This window comes from Taudactylus pleione, unplaced genomic scaffold (assembly GCF_031769625.1).
Source record: "Taudactylus pleione unplaced genomic scaffold, aTauple2 ptg000959l, whole genome shotgun sequence".
Classification (NCBI taxonomy): domain Eukaryota; kingdom Metazoa; phylum Chordata; class Amphibia; order Anura; family Myobatrachidae; genus Taudactylus; species Taudactylus pleione.
The window spans coordinates 3332901-3350342 of NW_028285360.1; the positions used below are offsets into that span (position 1 = coordinate 3332901).

The 17442-nt window shown below is 47.4% G+C and overlaps 1 protein-coding gene across 1 annotated transcript in view; it reads right to left on the reverse strand.

Annotated features, from left to right (window-relative positions):
• Positions 1–17442, reverse strand: part of SERINC2 (serine incorporator 2) — a 63927-nt gene that overhangs the window by 31278 nt on the left and 15207 nt on the right. The window contains exons 2-3 of the mRNA XM_088459969.1: positions 10752–10913; positions 7453–7631 (exon numbers count right to left, since the gene is read on the reverse strand). Of these exons, the coding sequence (XP_088316095.1) occupies positions 7453–7631; positions 10752–10913 (341 nt within the window). The remainder of the gene's footprint in view (positions 1–7452; positions 7632–10751; positions 10914–17442) is intronic.

Here is a 17442-nt window from a genome sequence, read left to right on the forward strand (position 1 = left end):
TTAAAACCTGGACTATTGGGGTGCCTTGAGGACAGAGTTTGGGAACCTCTGCAATAGTCCAAACTTTGAACTGGGAACAATAGGGTGTGTATATTAATGGCTGAAGTGGAAACCAATAAAGAATAATTCTAAAATAATAAAAAAAAAAAAAAAAAAAAAATATATGAGATATGGTAAGAACTTACCCTTGTTATCTCTATTTCTACGAAGTCCATAGGGTTCCACAGGATACCTTGGGGTATTGGTGTGACGTCAGTCGCTGGGCACCATAGAGTTAAGCTTTTCAGCCTCCCAGGATGCACTAGGGTCCCCCTCCTATACCCCGCCCCCGAGCCAAGGCACCTCAGTTAGTTATCAAGCCATAGGCCGGAGGAGGAGAAGGAAGAGAGAGAAAAAAAGATCTGGACACATACAAGAATCACATTCTCACCAGAGGGAGACGGAAAACCGGTGACCAGAGCAAAGCCCATTTGCAGAACAGGTGCGTCAGGGCGGGAGTCCTGTGGAACCCTATGGACTTCGTAGAAATAGAGATAACAAGGGTAAGTTCTTACCATCTCTCATATTTTCTACTTCAGGGTCCATAGGGTATCCACAGGATACCTTGGGGATGTCCCAAAGCAGTATCCTTTAAGGGTGGGGACGCTCCTGTGCAGAAAGGAGAATCCGCCGCCCGTATGAAGCATCCTGAGAGGCGAAGGTGTCAAACGCGTAATACCTCACGAAGGTATGGACAGAAGACCACGTAGCAGCCTTGCAGATCTGGACTGCAGAGGCACCACGTCGAGCTGCCCACGAAGGACCCACAGACCTAGTGGAATGAGCCTTCACAGAAGGAGGAACCGGTAGGCCTTCATGAAGATAAGCTTCAGAAATAGCCATACGGATCCAGGCTGCCAAAGTTTGCTTTGAAGCAGGCCAACCCTTTTTACGGAAGCCATAGAGGACAAACAAAGCGTCCGACTTCCTAAACGAAGAAGTGCGGTCAACATAAGTCCTTAAGGCCCGCACAACATCCAAAGAGGCCTCACCCACGGAAAGACCCGGTGAGTTAAAGGCCGGAACAACGATTTCCTCGTTAACATGAAACTGGGAAACAACTTTGGGAAGAAACTCAGGCCGAGTGCGGAGCACTGCCCTGTTCCCATGAAAAACCAAGAAAGGGGGTTTACAAGAAAGAGCCCCTAAATCAGAAACACGTCTGGCCGAAGCAATAGCCAGAAGGAAAACAGTCTTAGCTGTTAGCCATTTAAGATCCACTGAGCCCAGTGGTTCAAACGGCGGTCCTTGGAGAGCCCTCAGGACCACAGCCAAATCCCAAGGCGCCACAGGTGGAACAAAAGGGCGGCTGAATGCGGAGAACACCTTGCATAAAGGTGCGCACATCCGGGATTGTAGCAATCCTACGGTGAAACCAGACAGACAGGGCCGAAACCTGTACCTTCAAAAGAAGCAAGGCGAAGCCCATGATCTAGTCCCGCTTGCAGGAAGGCGAGAATCCGAGACAGACGAAACTCCCGCGGTGCATAACCTCTCGGTCGACACCACTGGAAGAACGTATGCCACACGCGATGGTATATCCTCGCGGAAGACGGTTTCCGAGCTCGCAACATGGTATGCACCACAGAGCTGGAAAACCCCCCGGACCTCAGCATGGCCGTCTCAACAGCCACGCCGTCAAAGACAGCAGAGTCAGGTCCGGGTGAAGACAAGGACCCTGAGACAGAAGGTCCGGTCGTAGCGGCAACTGCAGAGGACTGTCCACGGACAGACCCTGAAGGTCTGAGAACCAGTGCCGTCTGGGCCACGCGGGAGCTATCAACAGGAGCGTCCCTCCTTCCTGTTTGAATTTCCGGATTACCCGTGGAAGATGGGAGACCGGAGGGAACCGGTATGCGAACCGGAACATCCACTGGACGGACAGAGCATCCACCAGAGATGCCCCTTCGTCTCTTGTGCGAGACCCGTACACCGGCAACTTGTTGTTGTGCTGGGACGCCATGAGGTCGATCTCTGGAAGACCCCACCTGTCCACCAGCAGTTGAAAAACGTCCGGGTGCAGAGACCATTCCCTCGGATGAACGTCCTGGTGACTTAGAAAGTCCGCCTCCCAATTTAGCACTCCCGGGATGAAGACCGCTGATATGGCCGGAAGATTGCGCTCCGCCCAAACCAGGATCAGAGAGACCTCTACGAGAGTCGCCCGACTGCGAGTTCCTCCTTGCCTGTTTATGTAGGCCACAGTGGTAGCGTTGTCCGACTGGACCTGCACCGGGTGACCCTGGAGAAACCGATGTGCCTGCTGGAGAGCATTGAAGACCGCACGGAGTTCCAAGATATTTATTGGAAGCTCCGCTTCTGTCGGCGTCCACCTGCCCTGGAACAAGTGTGGACCCGAAACTGCGCCCCAGCCCCGAAGACTGGCGTCCGTTGTCAACAGGACCCAATTTGGAACCCAGAACGGACGTCCCTTGTTGAGGTGAGTCGTCTGTAACCACCAAGCAAGGGACAGGCGAACCTCCGGGGTGATCACAATCGTCTGGGACTTCAGAGACTGAGGCAGCCCGTTCCACTTGGACAGGATCAGGTGCTGCAGAGGTCTGGAGTGAAACTGGGCGAATTCCACCATGTCGAACACCGACACCATGGAGCCCAGTAACCTCATCGCCGAGTGTAGGGACACCCAGCGGCTGTGCAGACAACTGCGCATCCTTGACTGTAAAGCAGAGATCTTGTCCTCCGTCACGAAGATCTTTTGCTGTCCCGAGTCCAATAAGGCTCCAAGATGCAGAATCCTCCGAGACGGGATTAGAGTGGACTTCTGCCAGTTGATTAGCCAGCCGTGCCGTTGCAGCAGTGCAATGGTCAGGTCCAAGTGGCGTAACAGGAGCTCTGGAGATCCTGCCACCAATAACAGGTCGTCCAAGTACGGCAACATGCGAACTCCCTGCAGCCGCAGAGAAGCCGCCATGACCGCCATCACCTTGGTGAAAACACGTGGTGCTGTCACTAGGCCAAAAGGTAACGCCCGAAACTGGAAGTGGTCACTGCGGATTGCAAACCTGAGGAACTGTTGATGGGGCAAAAGAATAGGGACATGCAGGTAAGCGTCCTGTATGTCCAATGACACCATGTAGTCCCCAGGTTCCAGCGCCAGAATGATGGACCGTAGGGTCTCCATCCGAAACCCGCAAAGACTTGTTGAGTGTTTTGAGGTTGAGAATCGGACGATACGACCCATTGGGTTTCTGTACCAAAAAAAATTTGAATAGAAACCCTGGCCCCTCTGGGAGAATGGAACAGGCACTATAACTCCAGCCTGGAGCATAGTGTGCAATACCTTCCGCAGCTCCGTAGCCTTGTTCCGGTCTGATGGTAGACCCGTGGTGAAGAATCGAGCCGGGGGTCTGTGCCGGAAGGAGAGGGCGTACCCGTGAGAGACCACCTCGAGAACCCAAGTGTCTGTCGTAGTGGCCGACCAACACTGGGCGAACTGCAGCAGGCGGCCTCCCACCCTGGGATCCCCCAAAGGGAGGCCCGGACCGTCAGGCCGCAGGCTTGTCATCTGACTTGGGGGCCAGACGTCTGGTACTCCATGCCTGCTTCTGAGGCTTGGCCGATTTCTTAGGGCCAGCCTGTCGAGGAAACAACTGTGGTTTGGGCCTGCCCTGGGCCCTAGATGACCGAAAGGATGATGAAGGAACCAGAAGGAGCAGCGGCCGACGGGAGACAAGCCGATTTGGCTGCCGCCAGCGTGGCCACAATCTTATCCAGATCCGGACCGAAGAGAACTTCTCCGGTAAACGGCAACGCCTCCAGACCCTTTTTGGAATCTGCGTCCGCCTTCCAGGATCGCAGCCACAAGGTGCGACGAGCAGCCACCACAGCTGAAGAAATTCTAGACACCAGAGTACTAATGTCTAGGACCGCCTCGTTGATATAAGTGGCCGAATCACGGAGATTACCAATCAACTCCGCCTGTTCGGCCGGACAGTCGGAATCAAAAGAAGCCTCTAATGAATCCGCCCAGCGCTCCATCGCTCTGGCAACCCAGCAAATGGCCAAAGCCGGCCGTGCTGCCCCCCCCCGCAAGGGAATAAGCGGACTTCAGGCAGATTTCCACCTTGCGGTCCGTAGCATCCTTAAGGGAGGACATGGATGGCATCGGCAATGTGGCACTACGGACAAGACGGGTCATGTGAGAATCCACCTGTGGAGGGGATTCCCACTTAGCAAAATAATTATCCGCGAACGGATAAGCCACCGCCAGACGTCTCTGCGGCTGGTATCGTTTGCCAGGCTGTTTCCACGCCTCCTCTAAATGGTCCACTAACTGACCTGAAAGAGGAAAGACTGTGGCATCGCCCTTCACATCTTTGAAAAAGGCATACTTAGATTTAGCCGCTGGGGGAACTTCGTCCTCAATCACCAAGGCTGTGCGGACCGCCCGAATAAGTCCAGGAATATACACTTTGGACTTAGCATCAGCGTCCTTAGTATGGAGAGGTTCCTGATCGTAAGGATCCAGAATCTCCCCATCATCAGACGTCCCCTCGTCATCCTCATAAGGAGCCGACAGACGCCACCGGCCGTTTATGCGGCCGCATCACAGACTCCCCTTGCAACACATCCGACAAGTGCTGTACAGAACTCGTCAGGGAGTTAACCCACGATGGCTCCTGAGAAACCGGGAGCGGGGAAATAGGGAGACTGTGGGGTACCACCAATTGTCGTGGGAAACCCTGCATGGGTGACGACACCACTGACTGCTGGGACAAACCCATCGGTGTAAACGCGGGCTGCAGAGCTAACTGGCCCACTAAGGCTGTAAGCGCTTGAGCGAAACAAGCCCAGGGCGGCTCCTGTACCGGTGCTGTAACCGTAAGAGGCCGCGCCATGGACAAACACTGCCGGCAAAGGCCCTCCGCGCTACCCTCCCCCTCCGCTAACGGTACTTTACACGTAGTACACTGTAGCCGGAGAGGAAAATCACTTTCAGACATGATGGCACCAAGTATGTGACCCCTCTCACCAATTATATAGTAAATAGGCGAGAGACCACCCTGCAGCACCGCACCACAAGGGCTTAGCAGAAAGAACAGGGACAGTAATAAAGCTGACAGTTAGAAGAAAAGTTACAGGCAGCAGCGCTAGCACAGTCACATACAATGCAAAGAAAATCAATTCCTGCACTAACAGCGCTGATCACTCAACTACGCAGACACAGGGCCTGGTAGGACACAGCGCTACATACACAGACCTGACCACAGCGGAGGAGAGGTATGCGGGGGGACCCAGACCACTCTGCTTCCGTCCAGGGCATCCAGCAGCGTTCACCATGCGTCCAGAAGAAGATGGCCGCCGAGGAGCAGAGAGGAGGCTGGCCTGGGGGAGGAGCGCTGCCACAGGACCAGTCGGCAGCGTGCAGAGAGGGCTGTGTGCAGCGGGGGAGGTGCCGGCTGTGAGACAGGGAAGGCGCGCTCCCCTGGCATGCATTTAACCCCTGGGACGCCGCAGCGCTACCGCTCTGCTGCGGTCCGCTGTCCCAGGGGGTAGTGGAAGCGCAGGTTGGTCGCCTGGCTCCACGCTGCAGCCAGTCCCCAGGGAGCCCCCTGCCTGGGGACTTAGGACCATGTGACCAGCGGGGACCCACCGCGGGACCCCGCTGCTTACCTTTGTCCTCCTTGAATCCGGCCATGGTCCGGAACATCTGGGGTCACCGCTAGCTGTGACCCCAGATGCTCACCAGCATCCCCGGATCGGTACCGGCGTTCTGGTACCGGCGGGGGTGTAGGGAAGACAGCATGGACGTCAGGACTGACTGTCCATGCTGTACATCCAGATGTGCAGCCACAGCTGCATAAGAGAAAGCTTCAGGGGCTCTTCTAGCCCCCACTCCGACAGGTGCACCCGACTCCAGCCGGGCACCAAACTAAACTGAGGTGCCTTGGCTCGGGGGCGGGGTATAGGAGGGGGACCCTAGTGCATCCTGGGAGGCTGAAAAGCTTAACTCTATGGTGCCCAGCGACTGACGTCACACCAATACCCCAAGGTATCCTGTGGATACCTATGGACCCTGAAGTAGAAAAAGATAAATAATTGAGGTTCTAAATACCTGTGCTCAAGCATATATACATACTTTAAAAATGGACTAATAGTGTGCCCTGAGGACAGAGTTTGAAAGCACTGCTCTACTTAAATAATGGATAAGAATTGGTTACATTAGTTAGATTCTTACAGTTGATAGAGTTAGCTCGCTGGTGTGTCCCACAACACATTATAGATCACTCACTTTAGGGAAAATCTGCTAAAAGGGCGATTTTGTTTAAAAATGGAAACTGCCCAAGCTTGCCATAAGTAAATTGTTAATTAACTCACTAAAATCTACAAAAATAGGCTTTAAAAATTAGATTTGGGATGACTGTACTGTTCTCTGCTAAGCCAAACTGTTGCTTTTCCTATTCGAATAGGCAATGCATTATTGATCGACACAAAGCCTATTCAAATGCATTGTCTATTGAAATGAATGGGAGAAGCTCAACCAATCACAAACAATGTTTACATGCTTTGCTGCTAGAGACTAACCGAACTTCAGCCTCACTGATAAATTGGCATTGGCACAAAGCTTAAAATACTAATTTGGACCTGTTCCAGTGGGTACTTGGCTGCCAAGCTTTCTAGGGCATGAACATCTACTTTTCTCCCATTGTTTAATTGAGCATTTCTGGATTTAATTTCAATCAGCAATACCTTATTATGGACTTTCTGCCTTCAATGAAATTAATGGGAAATCTTACAGTTTTTCTGGCGATTTCCATAGTGAATTTAGACTTTCCTATTTAGTAAATTATCCGGCTGTATTTTTTATGTAGATTTGATTTAAAAACAATACAATTTGATCAACTCTCCAATTTGTAAGTAACTACATATCAATTTTAGGCAAGTATAAAAAATTTTTTTTAAAAAGTAGGAGTAGATTTAAGTCATTTATAACAAAGTTACTTCTTCTCCCAAAATATTGCTGTCAATCGCACTGTCAGAGAGCACGTTGATAAGCAGATTTAGCAAGCCAGGAGTGTGAAGAATATCAAGCTTATTTAATAACATTTGTCTAAATTTATGTTTATAAAGTTGGACATACAGGACACCTGGAAGTGGTGTGTACAAGGTGTCAGATGTAAGTCACTGCATTTCTAGCCTCTACGCTCACAAATGTGTAATTTGAAGTTCTGCTTTTATTAAATCTTTCATTGTCCGAGTCTTGTTTTGTGCTGTAAACCAAGCAGATTGCAGGATGAAGCAATAAATCATGAAATGAAAAACAAAATGTTACGCTACTGCGAAACCACCAATGTGTGTGTCATTTACAGTAGTTTATAAAAAGGAACTGAAACATACATAGTTAACACGATCTCAGACCACTGTACCTTAAGTTTTAGAATGAACACTCACCCATTCTGTATGTATGCTCTGGGGTCCCGGCTACTCCGTACACAAATCATTATTATGACAAAGAGGAAAAAAAAAGCAGCCAGTGCAAAACACATACGGTAAACAGCTTGGTGACCAACAATAATGTCACAATGCACATTTCCAGCTATGGATGTAGATGAGGTACAAAACCACGGAAGCTGAGGGTAGAAGAGAAACCATGACATACAGAAGGCAATATTTTTATCTATTTAAAAATATATCAAAGTAATACCTAAAAATGAAGCAAATAGGACTATAAATTGTCCAGCAGAGTGAGTTCCCAAGACAGAAGGGAACTTAAGGCATAGAATAAACTGTTTGATTAAATAGACAGACAATGTTTTAGGGTTCAAATTAAGATCGCAGATTTGCAAGGAGCCACAGTGCTGCGCAGAGGAGAACAGTGGGAAAACCAGGACATACTTAAAACAGACACACAAGCTAGACCAAATAAATGCAGGCATAAACACAAAAGCTTATATTCTAACTGGAAGAGGACACAGATGAAACAAGAAGAGCTTGTTGAAAAATGATGCCCAAAAAAAAAAAAAAAAACCACAAATCCCACTGGAAGCATATTCACAAGCCTTTGTGCAGTATAATGTGCTCTGTATTTTAATTAGCATTCCCATAGAATTACATTTTATTGTGCTAAACATTTACGATTGTGATTGAGTCAGGCAATGTTAAAATTAATAGCGTGCCAACATGCAGCTAAACAAGGACTTAAAAAATAAAAAACACAACTACTAAAAAAAAAAAAAAAAGTAAAATAAAATAAAGTGTGTGGACAACATGGAAATGTATTAGAGGAGATTGAAGCAGTTCATTGAGCTTTGTTGCCAAGAGAAATACTGTAGATGCAATCTTTGTTATTGCTCTTCCAAGTGTCAGTATTGTGAGAACCAGACTCTTAAGCTGACCATACACCAGACCAACTTTCCTCCAACCATCCAACTAGTTGATTGGTTGGAATGAAAATCTGGTAATGCATGGGAGCAAATGACAATCAGCAATTTGCTCCCAAACACCAGAAGAAAATATGAAAAAGGTCGTTCAGGCAGGTTGGTTAAATCTGTTTAAGTTAAAAAACGTATCTGAACAACAGCTTTCGTCCGTTTTTCAGGGTATGGGAGCAAATTGCTAATTGCCATCTGCTCCCGAACATTACCGGAATTTCATTCCAACCAACCAACTAGTTGAATGGTTGGAGGAAAGTTGGTCTTGTGTATGGCCAGCTTTAAGCTGGCCATACACTAGATCAACTTTTATTACATTACACCCATATGTGCTTGTTGAACATCTCATTACAAAACCACGGCCTTAATATGGAGTTGGACCACATTTGCGGCTATAACAACCGCCACTTTTCTGGTATGGTTTTCCACTAGATTTTAGAACATAATTGCTTGGGATTAACATCTATTCAGCCACAATAACAGTAATATCTGATACTTATTGTATGTTGGGTGATGAGTCCTAGCTCACAGTTGGTGTTCCAATTCATTCCAAAGGTGTTTGATGGGGTTGAGGTCAGGCCCCTGTGTGGACCAGTCAAGCTCGACACCAAGCTTGTAAACTATGTGTTGATGGACCTCGCTTTGCGAACTAGGGCATTGTAATGGTGGTCCACAGGAAAGAGTTGATATGTCCTATTAGTATATAACCTAGAAGGTTGCTAATAAGCACCAGTGGTATTGTAAAAGGAGTTTAAGCCACACATTGATCCTTAGCCAGGCTTCCAAGTTCATTAGGGAACAGCGGTAAATACACAGCTGTGCAAGAGACCTACAGCGGTGGCGATATTAGCCGTATATAAGGACGTACAGCACATATATATAGTCCCAACTCTATAGGAGCTAAGCAGAACTGTGACACTCAAAACAGTAATGGCACGGGGGGTAACGCATGCACACTAGTGTACTGGCAGCTATCTTGGCAAAGGTGCACAGTCGGAGTCACTGTAGGGTGGAAGCAGACTGCAAGGAGTGCACTTATCTCTAACAGAAAGATTATTCCACAAACTGCTGTTACAAAGTTGATAGCAAACAAACACCTTTGGGATTTCATTTTATGCTGTAGCATTAAGACTTCCTTTCATTGGAACCAAGGGGCCCAGGCTAAACCATAAAAATGCTCTAAAACCAATATTCCTCCTGCAACACCAAATAAGCCAACATTTTACACGGTGCGTTCAAGCTTATGTGCAACTACTCAGGAATGGAAACGCAATCCATGAAACGCACAATGAAAAGTTATTTGGCACAAGTTGCTTCCAAAGGCAGTCTGGAACTCAGTAATGAGTGTTGCAACAGAAGACAGCTCTACCAGTTGCTTGGGCAGCGATAGCAGGGCAGAAATTTGCCATACTGACTTGTTGGAAAATTGGCATCCTATGACAGTGCCTCATGGAGATCGCATGGCTTTATGCTTCTTTATATGCACCCATTAGCAATATGTGTGGCTGAAATGGGCAAACACACTAACTAGCAGAGGTGTCTAGGAGCACCAAAAGGGATGGCGGGACTAGTACTATTTATCCGCACCCCCCACTACTACGGGCAGGGAGAGAGGCTGCGAGCTGGGCCAGAGAGAGACTGCTGCGGCAGTCAGTTCCCTCTCTCCCTGCATTATATACATGGGGGAACCGGACACTGGCACCCCCCTCTGCTGCATGTTTTTTATTTTTGTAAGAAGGGGGTCTGGCCACACCTCCCTGGCGGCAGCCCTGGGGATGGCCACGTACTTTTAGTTTATTTTTGTGTATATATAAACCCCCTTCCAAGATAAAATCTGTGTAAAGCTATCTAAAATAAGCATGGGGTCACAATATCCAATTGCTCTATGGTAAACTAATCTTTAATAAGAGATTCCATCTATTTAAGGCAAATTATAGATTTTGAAATGCCTCAGGTGACCTATAAATGCCATGGCAAATACTTGGTGCTGGCTGTAGAAGACTCTGAGCACCGCCCCCCGACTCATTAGCATTTACATAACATACAGGAAAAAATAAATAATAATATACAGTATATTTGGTATAAAATAAGGGTACCATGGTATATTTCCATTGGTATGTTAAGTACCATCAGGTACACTGAAGTTTCAAGTACATATCTTCTTTGTCACCCGTCCATATATGATACTGTATATGGCTGATTGCAAGTGGCATGTACTGTACATGAGCATGCTGGAAATTTAGAAGGTAAAAGCTACACTCTAAAGGAGTCCATTACTGTTGGCCATAGCAGCTACCTTACACCGTCCTGTATATGTACCTTTTTAAGTCCATTTTCCACTCCAGGTATGATCATAATGCAGGCCACAAGCGTTCCAAGGAGTAGAAAGATGGAGAAGGTCAGACGGGTAATAGTCGAATTCTTGGTAGATGGGCAACATCCACAGAGGAGGCATGGTGCTGTACTACAGAGACAAGAAGCCTGCAGAATGAGACAATAGTGCAAGAAATACTTAGTGGGATAGATTGTGATGCATGTATGTTGGTAGAAAAATAAATAAAGGTACTAGATTAAACAATGCTTAATAAGCTTAGCACTAGGGTATTTAGACACATAACTTTCTGTAGTAGAAATCTGACACTTCCACAGTATTGAATAGGTAATGATGGTGAATGGGGGCCAGTTGAAGCACATGCATGGGAGGCCCCCAGAAGGAGAAAGGATACAATGATACAGGGAAAAAATAAATAAAAAAAAAGTGTGTGTGAAACTGTGAATCAATGTTAAGAGACTTTCAGGCAGAATGAAAACTAAAGCATAGAGCAGAGCAATGTTGGACTGGGGCATAAAGGGCATAAAGGGCCTACCCCGGGCTTGCAGTGATAGGGGCCCATACTTAGGGTGTGGCCAGCCTCCAGAGGGGGTGTGGCTAGCGTCCACATAGGCGGCTTGGCTAACCAATAGAGAGTGGATGGTCTGGGGCCTTTAAAAATAGAGATTATATATATATTTTAATTAAATACTGCTAGTGCATGCATGATAATGTACCAGATTAATAACAGCAATGCATTATGGAAAATACACCATAGTCCTGTTCAGTATAATGAAAGAGAAGTATAATTCAAGTGCACAGTCTGGAACCTGATCTCTAGAGGAGGGGGTTTGTCCTCAGGCAGTAGGGCCCACCAGGGGTTTCCCCTGTACCCCTGTGGGCCAGTCTGACCCTGGAGCAGAGTTTCTCCAATTTGCCAAGTTTGTGCATCTATCACTGAGTCAATTCATATATTATACCGTCAGATATATAGCAAGAAATCATAAGGAAATTCTTTACAGGAGGGGAAAGCTGCATATCCACTAGCAGATAGTGGAACAACAGTACGATTATAACATTGTAATCGTACAGTTGTTACTCTTCCCCTGCAGTGCATATGTCGTTCAGTGTAGGCACCAGAGGTGTATCTATGATGGGTGCATGGTGTGCGGTGCACACAGGTCCAGGGGGGCCCGCACCGCACACCCTGCACCCATATTACTCCCACACCGGGTGTCAGCACTATACAAAAAGCCAGAAAAATGGGGCCATTTTTCCGGCGTTTTGCACATGCGAAGTAGACTCCGGGCACACACTAGTGCCCAGAGTCTACTAATACTGCGGTGGCTGGCCAGCCACGTTAGTCGGCTGCTGGGAAGAGAGGAGGGGGCCCCGGACGGGGAATGCATACAGGCCCCCTCCTCTCTAAAGATGCCCCTGGTAGGCACCCTCCCTCATCCCTGAACATGGTCAACCTGTCATTATCAGCAGATTGACCAGCATGTTCTGGCGATGATTGATGTCAAACGACACCCGGGATTTTGTTCACGCGTCGGTACTGGGTGCGACCCGACTGAAACCCCTTTCAGACTGGAAGCCCGACACAGCACTAATGCTGGGTCGATAAAATCACTGCCATCATGTGGTGAGACGCTGCTTGGAGATGATCTCCAAGCGCCGGCTTTTCCTATGCAGTGAACGGAACCCGGATCGCATCGACTAAGGGTACCCGTTCACACTACACAGCCAGCCGGGTTGAACAAGCGCTCAACCCTTCTCATGACCAGAGTTGAACCTGTCCCTTTCACACTGCACAGTAACCCGGGTTGCTGAACGTTCACGTGCAATAACCCGGGATATTGTTGGTCTTGAGAAAGGGGTATTACTGGGAATTTGTGTTTTCTTATTTATGGTGCCCACACACTGGGGGGGCAGGGACGTATTTATAATGGGTGCAGGGTGTGTGGGGCCCGCACCGCACACCCTGCAAACTTACCTCTCCGGAGTCCCGCGTTGGCTTTAGTGTCTGCGGCTGGAAAATGGCCACCGCGGCCATTTCCCCGATGCATGCGCAGTACAGGGAAAGCGGCCACCGCGCCCATTTTCCCGGTGGCCTGTGTATACGCTAGAGACTCCGGGCACACTCTAGTGCCCAGAGTCTATAAGTGCGGCACTGGCATTGCACCGCTCAGTGCACAGCCGGCCCCCGGAGAGGAGGGGGCCCGTGTCGGAGACTGCACACGGACCCCCTCCCCTCTACGTAACGACCCTGCTGGGGGGGGGGATTCAATTAGCCACAGGGTTTACCCCGAGGCTACTTACCCGCGTAACACAGGGTAAGGTTATTCAATTAAATAGCATTTTCCCCATGCGGTAAACACATTCTAACCCATTGATTCCACGTAAACTGCTTTATCAATGGGTTTTCCCCACACGTTACCCCTAGAGAATGCCTTATCTCAGACTTTTTCCATCCAGCTCCGGAAGCTGTGAGGAAAAGTCCACCTATGTAGTTTAACAGGATAAAACCAGCTAATTCAATCGCCCAGCGCAGGTGATTAGCCACAGGGTAAACCCTAATTGGACTCCCCAGAATTACTGATCCTTTGGTCAATATAGTCAAATAATCCAATAACTGTGCAGTTTGAATGGCATTCTAAATAAAAAAAATCTTAAAAGACTGGATTTAAAAAAAAAAAAATTAAAAGTATAGTGTGCATCCAATTTCCATTACGCCTCAACTGTATTGTATAATGGCAACCTCATAATATATTTGCCATTAAGCTTTCATGCATGTCCAAACTGCTCAAAAATACCATTAAATTGTAATGTGTGACCAGTTTTAATAGGCCCGTAGAGAGCTGTGCCAAGCTCCAATACTTTTTGGGGGGCATGGAAGGCGTGACCATACCCCCTTAGAAAAAAAAAAAAAAAGGATTTTCTGCACCGCAAAGCTGAACAGGAGGGTGTTGTGAGTACCTCTGCCAGCAGCACATCCAAGTGTGATCGCTCCCCACCACCACCGCACAGACAGAGGAGACTGCTGCTGCTACTCAGCAGCAGCAGCCTCCGATGGCCCACTGTAGCTGGGCTGGGGAGAGAGGCTGCCGACAAGTAAGAGGGGGGGGGGCAGCGGCGGCAGCAACTTGGGCCCCCCACCGGACCCCTCCAACAAGCATCCCCCATCTCAGCTCCCCTGATTTTTACTATCAGCTTTAAAGCAGGTAGTAACAAGTACAGCTTGTTCTTTTGATACGCTTCTTTCTCTCAGGCACTTTAGAATCATCACACGGACCACACATGACTGTGGATTCATGTCAATAATTAACATGGTTAGAGATTCTGTGCCATCCATACAGAAATTCAGTTTCTAAACAATAGTGTTCTGCAGAATTATAAAACTGCCAAGAGGCAAAGTAAAAAATTTCAGCCTGGGTCATTAGGATGAGGGAAAACGTGTGCAAAAACAAACTACGGACCTATGCAAAACCTACAAAGGGCTCCATTTTATACAGTTAGTTAAATGTTGGCATATTATAATTGAAATACAAAATAACCAAACACAAACATTATCAGACACACAGCTGTATTCTTTGATTATTAGATAAGTATAGCCTTTAGACTCCTCACAAAAGTCTTAATTAACTACCAATATGATTAATACCACTTTCAGACCTAAATTCTCAGCTTTAACCCGACTCGGACCCGGGACACCCATTTTACACTTAGGGGAACGACCCAGGTTATTCCCAGGTCGTCACCCATCACAACGGACCCAGGTCTTGCAGTAGTCGGGGGTCTTCCAGCATCAGATCTCATCTGCAAGCTCCACTGTCTCCTGGTCAGTTTGTTTTAGGTGTGACCTGGGTCATCAAGACATGGGTCGCACCTTTTACACTTGAACCGGGTCGTTGATCCAGGTTGCAAGTCCTGGGAAAAGCCCTGCTAGCAAACAGGGACGCAGACCTTTCAGATTTATGCGAGATCCGGGTTGATGAACGTTAATGTGCAAACACCCATGTTTTCGGCTTAAGTCTAAAAGGGGTATAAACGATACAGCATATACTGTACTCAGATGTTTTTCTTGAGCATGACAAGAAGACACCTGCAATGTCCATGTAAAAACTTTTCATGGATGTAGAGTAGAACATCATGAATAGCAAGGGGCCAGGGCATAAGAAATGTATAGTAGTTTGCTCACTTATTATAAGGAATGTCTTTAGATTTGTTTGTAAAAGCTAGTCTGTCACAATATGCGCTTTCTTCCCTGAGATACTGGGAATATTTCCGGGACCTTAACTTGTGATTATATGAATCAGCCATTATATAGTACTAATTATCAGGTTTCAGGGTGTGGTGAACAGAGCTGGAAATAGGATACCTTCCATCACTAATACACCAAGGTAATAAAACACATATAGAGCCACATTTAAAACAGAGAACTAATTTTTCAGGAGAATGGGAGTATCACAAACATGGTTACCACTACTGCTCACTGACTCAAACTCATGACGGACAATACCTCCAATAGTTTAATGCCGGGTACTTGGCACCTTCTAATATGCGCACTGAGGCAGATGAAGGTTAAGGGTCTATTGGGTGTTATCCACACCCACAAGAATTTAGACAGAGAATAAAAAAAAAGAAGGAGACCCTCCCTTCTGCGCCACACAAAGAATATATCAAACAGAGAAGGAACTTATCTTAATTCTGTGAGTTCTTTAGATTCCCTATCAGATGGGACTCCTTCTAAACTCTTGCAACATTAGACACAAGTTCCAGATGGTGGTACATGTTAAAATACAAATGAACACAACCTAGTGCAGCACATTCATAGAAAGTATCATTTGTAGATGAAGCAGCATAAATAAATAACAAACATTACTGTAATAAACGACTGTAATATAGTCCAGAAAAAAAAAATCCAATTTAAAAAAGTATTTTTAATCCAAGGATTCCAGAAAAGGGAATCCGTATGATAACACAATAAAATATTTGCAAACAGCAAATCCCAAATTGATGAGGGTGGCTTCCTACCAGATTATGGAGTATAGGGATGCACATAGAAACTGAATAGATGTTGCAGATTCCCGGGAAAGCATCGGCTCCAAATGGGCAGTCCGTCTCCTCCTGGTCTGGTCAGGTACGCCAATCTTCCTCCTTTTCAAACCACTGCGTTTCGATCAGTCCTGTGATCTTTATCAAGGCATGGGATTAGGTCTCTCCCTCCCAGATATTTATACCCACTAAAATAATGGTCCTAATTACTGGGAGGAGCCATCTTCATTTACAAAATTTGTATAAATACATCAAACAAAGCAAAATAACATCCTAATAAATAGATAAAAAAGCCACCATGGCTTCAAGTTATAATGAATATGTTTATAAAGCTTTAAATAAAATTCATAAAACCGGAAGTGCCCAACATCCTTTTACTGTCCCCGCAGTTACTTGATGACTTTGTTCCACCCTTTGTATAGAAAACAGATGGTGATCCTTTATCACATGGGTCTTCAACCTTTGGCCCTCCAGCTGCTGTGGAACTACAGATCCCATGATGCCCTGCCACAGTAATAGCATGCTGTTATATCAAACAATGGCATATATATGCTACATGCATGAAGAAAACATTTGTAATGCATGCCTACTTTCACATTGTGCTCTCTGGTAAATCCAGATGTGGAGGTAAAAGGTGGGAGGTGTAAGACAATTGCATCATCTGTGCCAGGGCCGGCTCTAGGGGTGTTTGACCTGAGCGGTCGTAAAAGGGTGCCACCCATAGAGGGCGCACCCCTCCCCAATATCCCGAATTCAGCGGGACATTACTGTCGCGCTGCTCCACCTGTGGGCCGAAGTGGCCCGCGGGTGTTTAAATCGGGAGGTTGGGGACTCCCGATTTAACCACCCCGGAGACTCTGAATAGATGCTGCGCGTATGCGCGCGGCATCCATTCAGTGACAGGAGAGGGCTGGGGGAAGCCCACCTAGTGAGGCTCCCCCAAGCCTGACGTTATTTGGAGGCAGACACGCCTCCTAATAACGTCAAATAGAGGGCGTGGCCTATGGTAATTAGGCCATGCCCCCATTTTCGGTTGCACACACGAAGATAGGGCGCTCTGGAGGGGGCCGGCACAGGGTGCTCCTACCTCTGGAGTCGGCCCTGATCTCTGCGGCTGCAGGTCCAGATTAACAAAGGGGTGGATGGAGCTACAGCCCCAGGCCTCCACATAAAAATAGGGTAGAGCTTATTTCCCCTTCGTACTAGGGACCTGGAAGTGACATGAGAGGGTAGAAATGCGGTTCTATGCCCATAAAGGCCATCTAAAGAAGAAAGTTGTCCGCTCGCCAGGCTTCGGGCTCGGTGCGTATATTCCCCCTCTATGCCTACATGGATGGTAGGGAATGACGTTTGACAGTAGCTGAGGACGTCATAGTCCTCTCCGCGAAGGGAATCTAGACACTACCTAAAAATAGGCCCATCATCATGGCAGCATGATGATGACCAGCTGCCTAGATGGCCACACAATCAGCCATAAATCATAAGTATTAAAATTGTATTGCTATTTTTCTTCCATAATTATGCAAATCTTCTATTTTTATGTATTTACGGAGACATTGGGGATGATCTTGTAGGGGGCGTACATGCCCACATGGCACTGGTTACACCTACACAGCAATGGTCATGGCCCCACCCCATCTC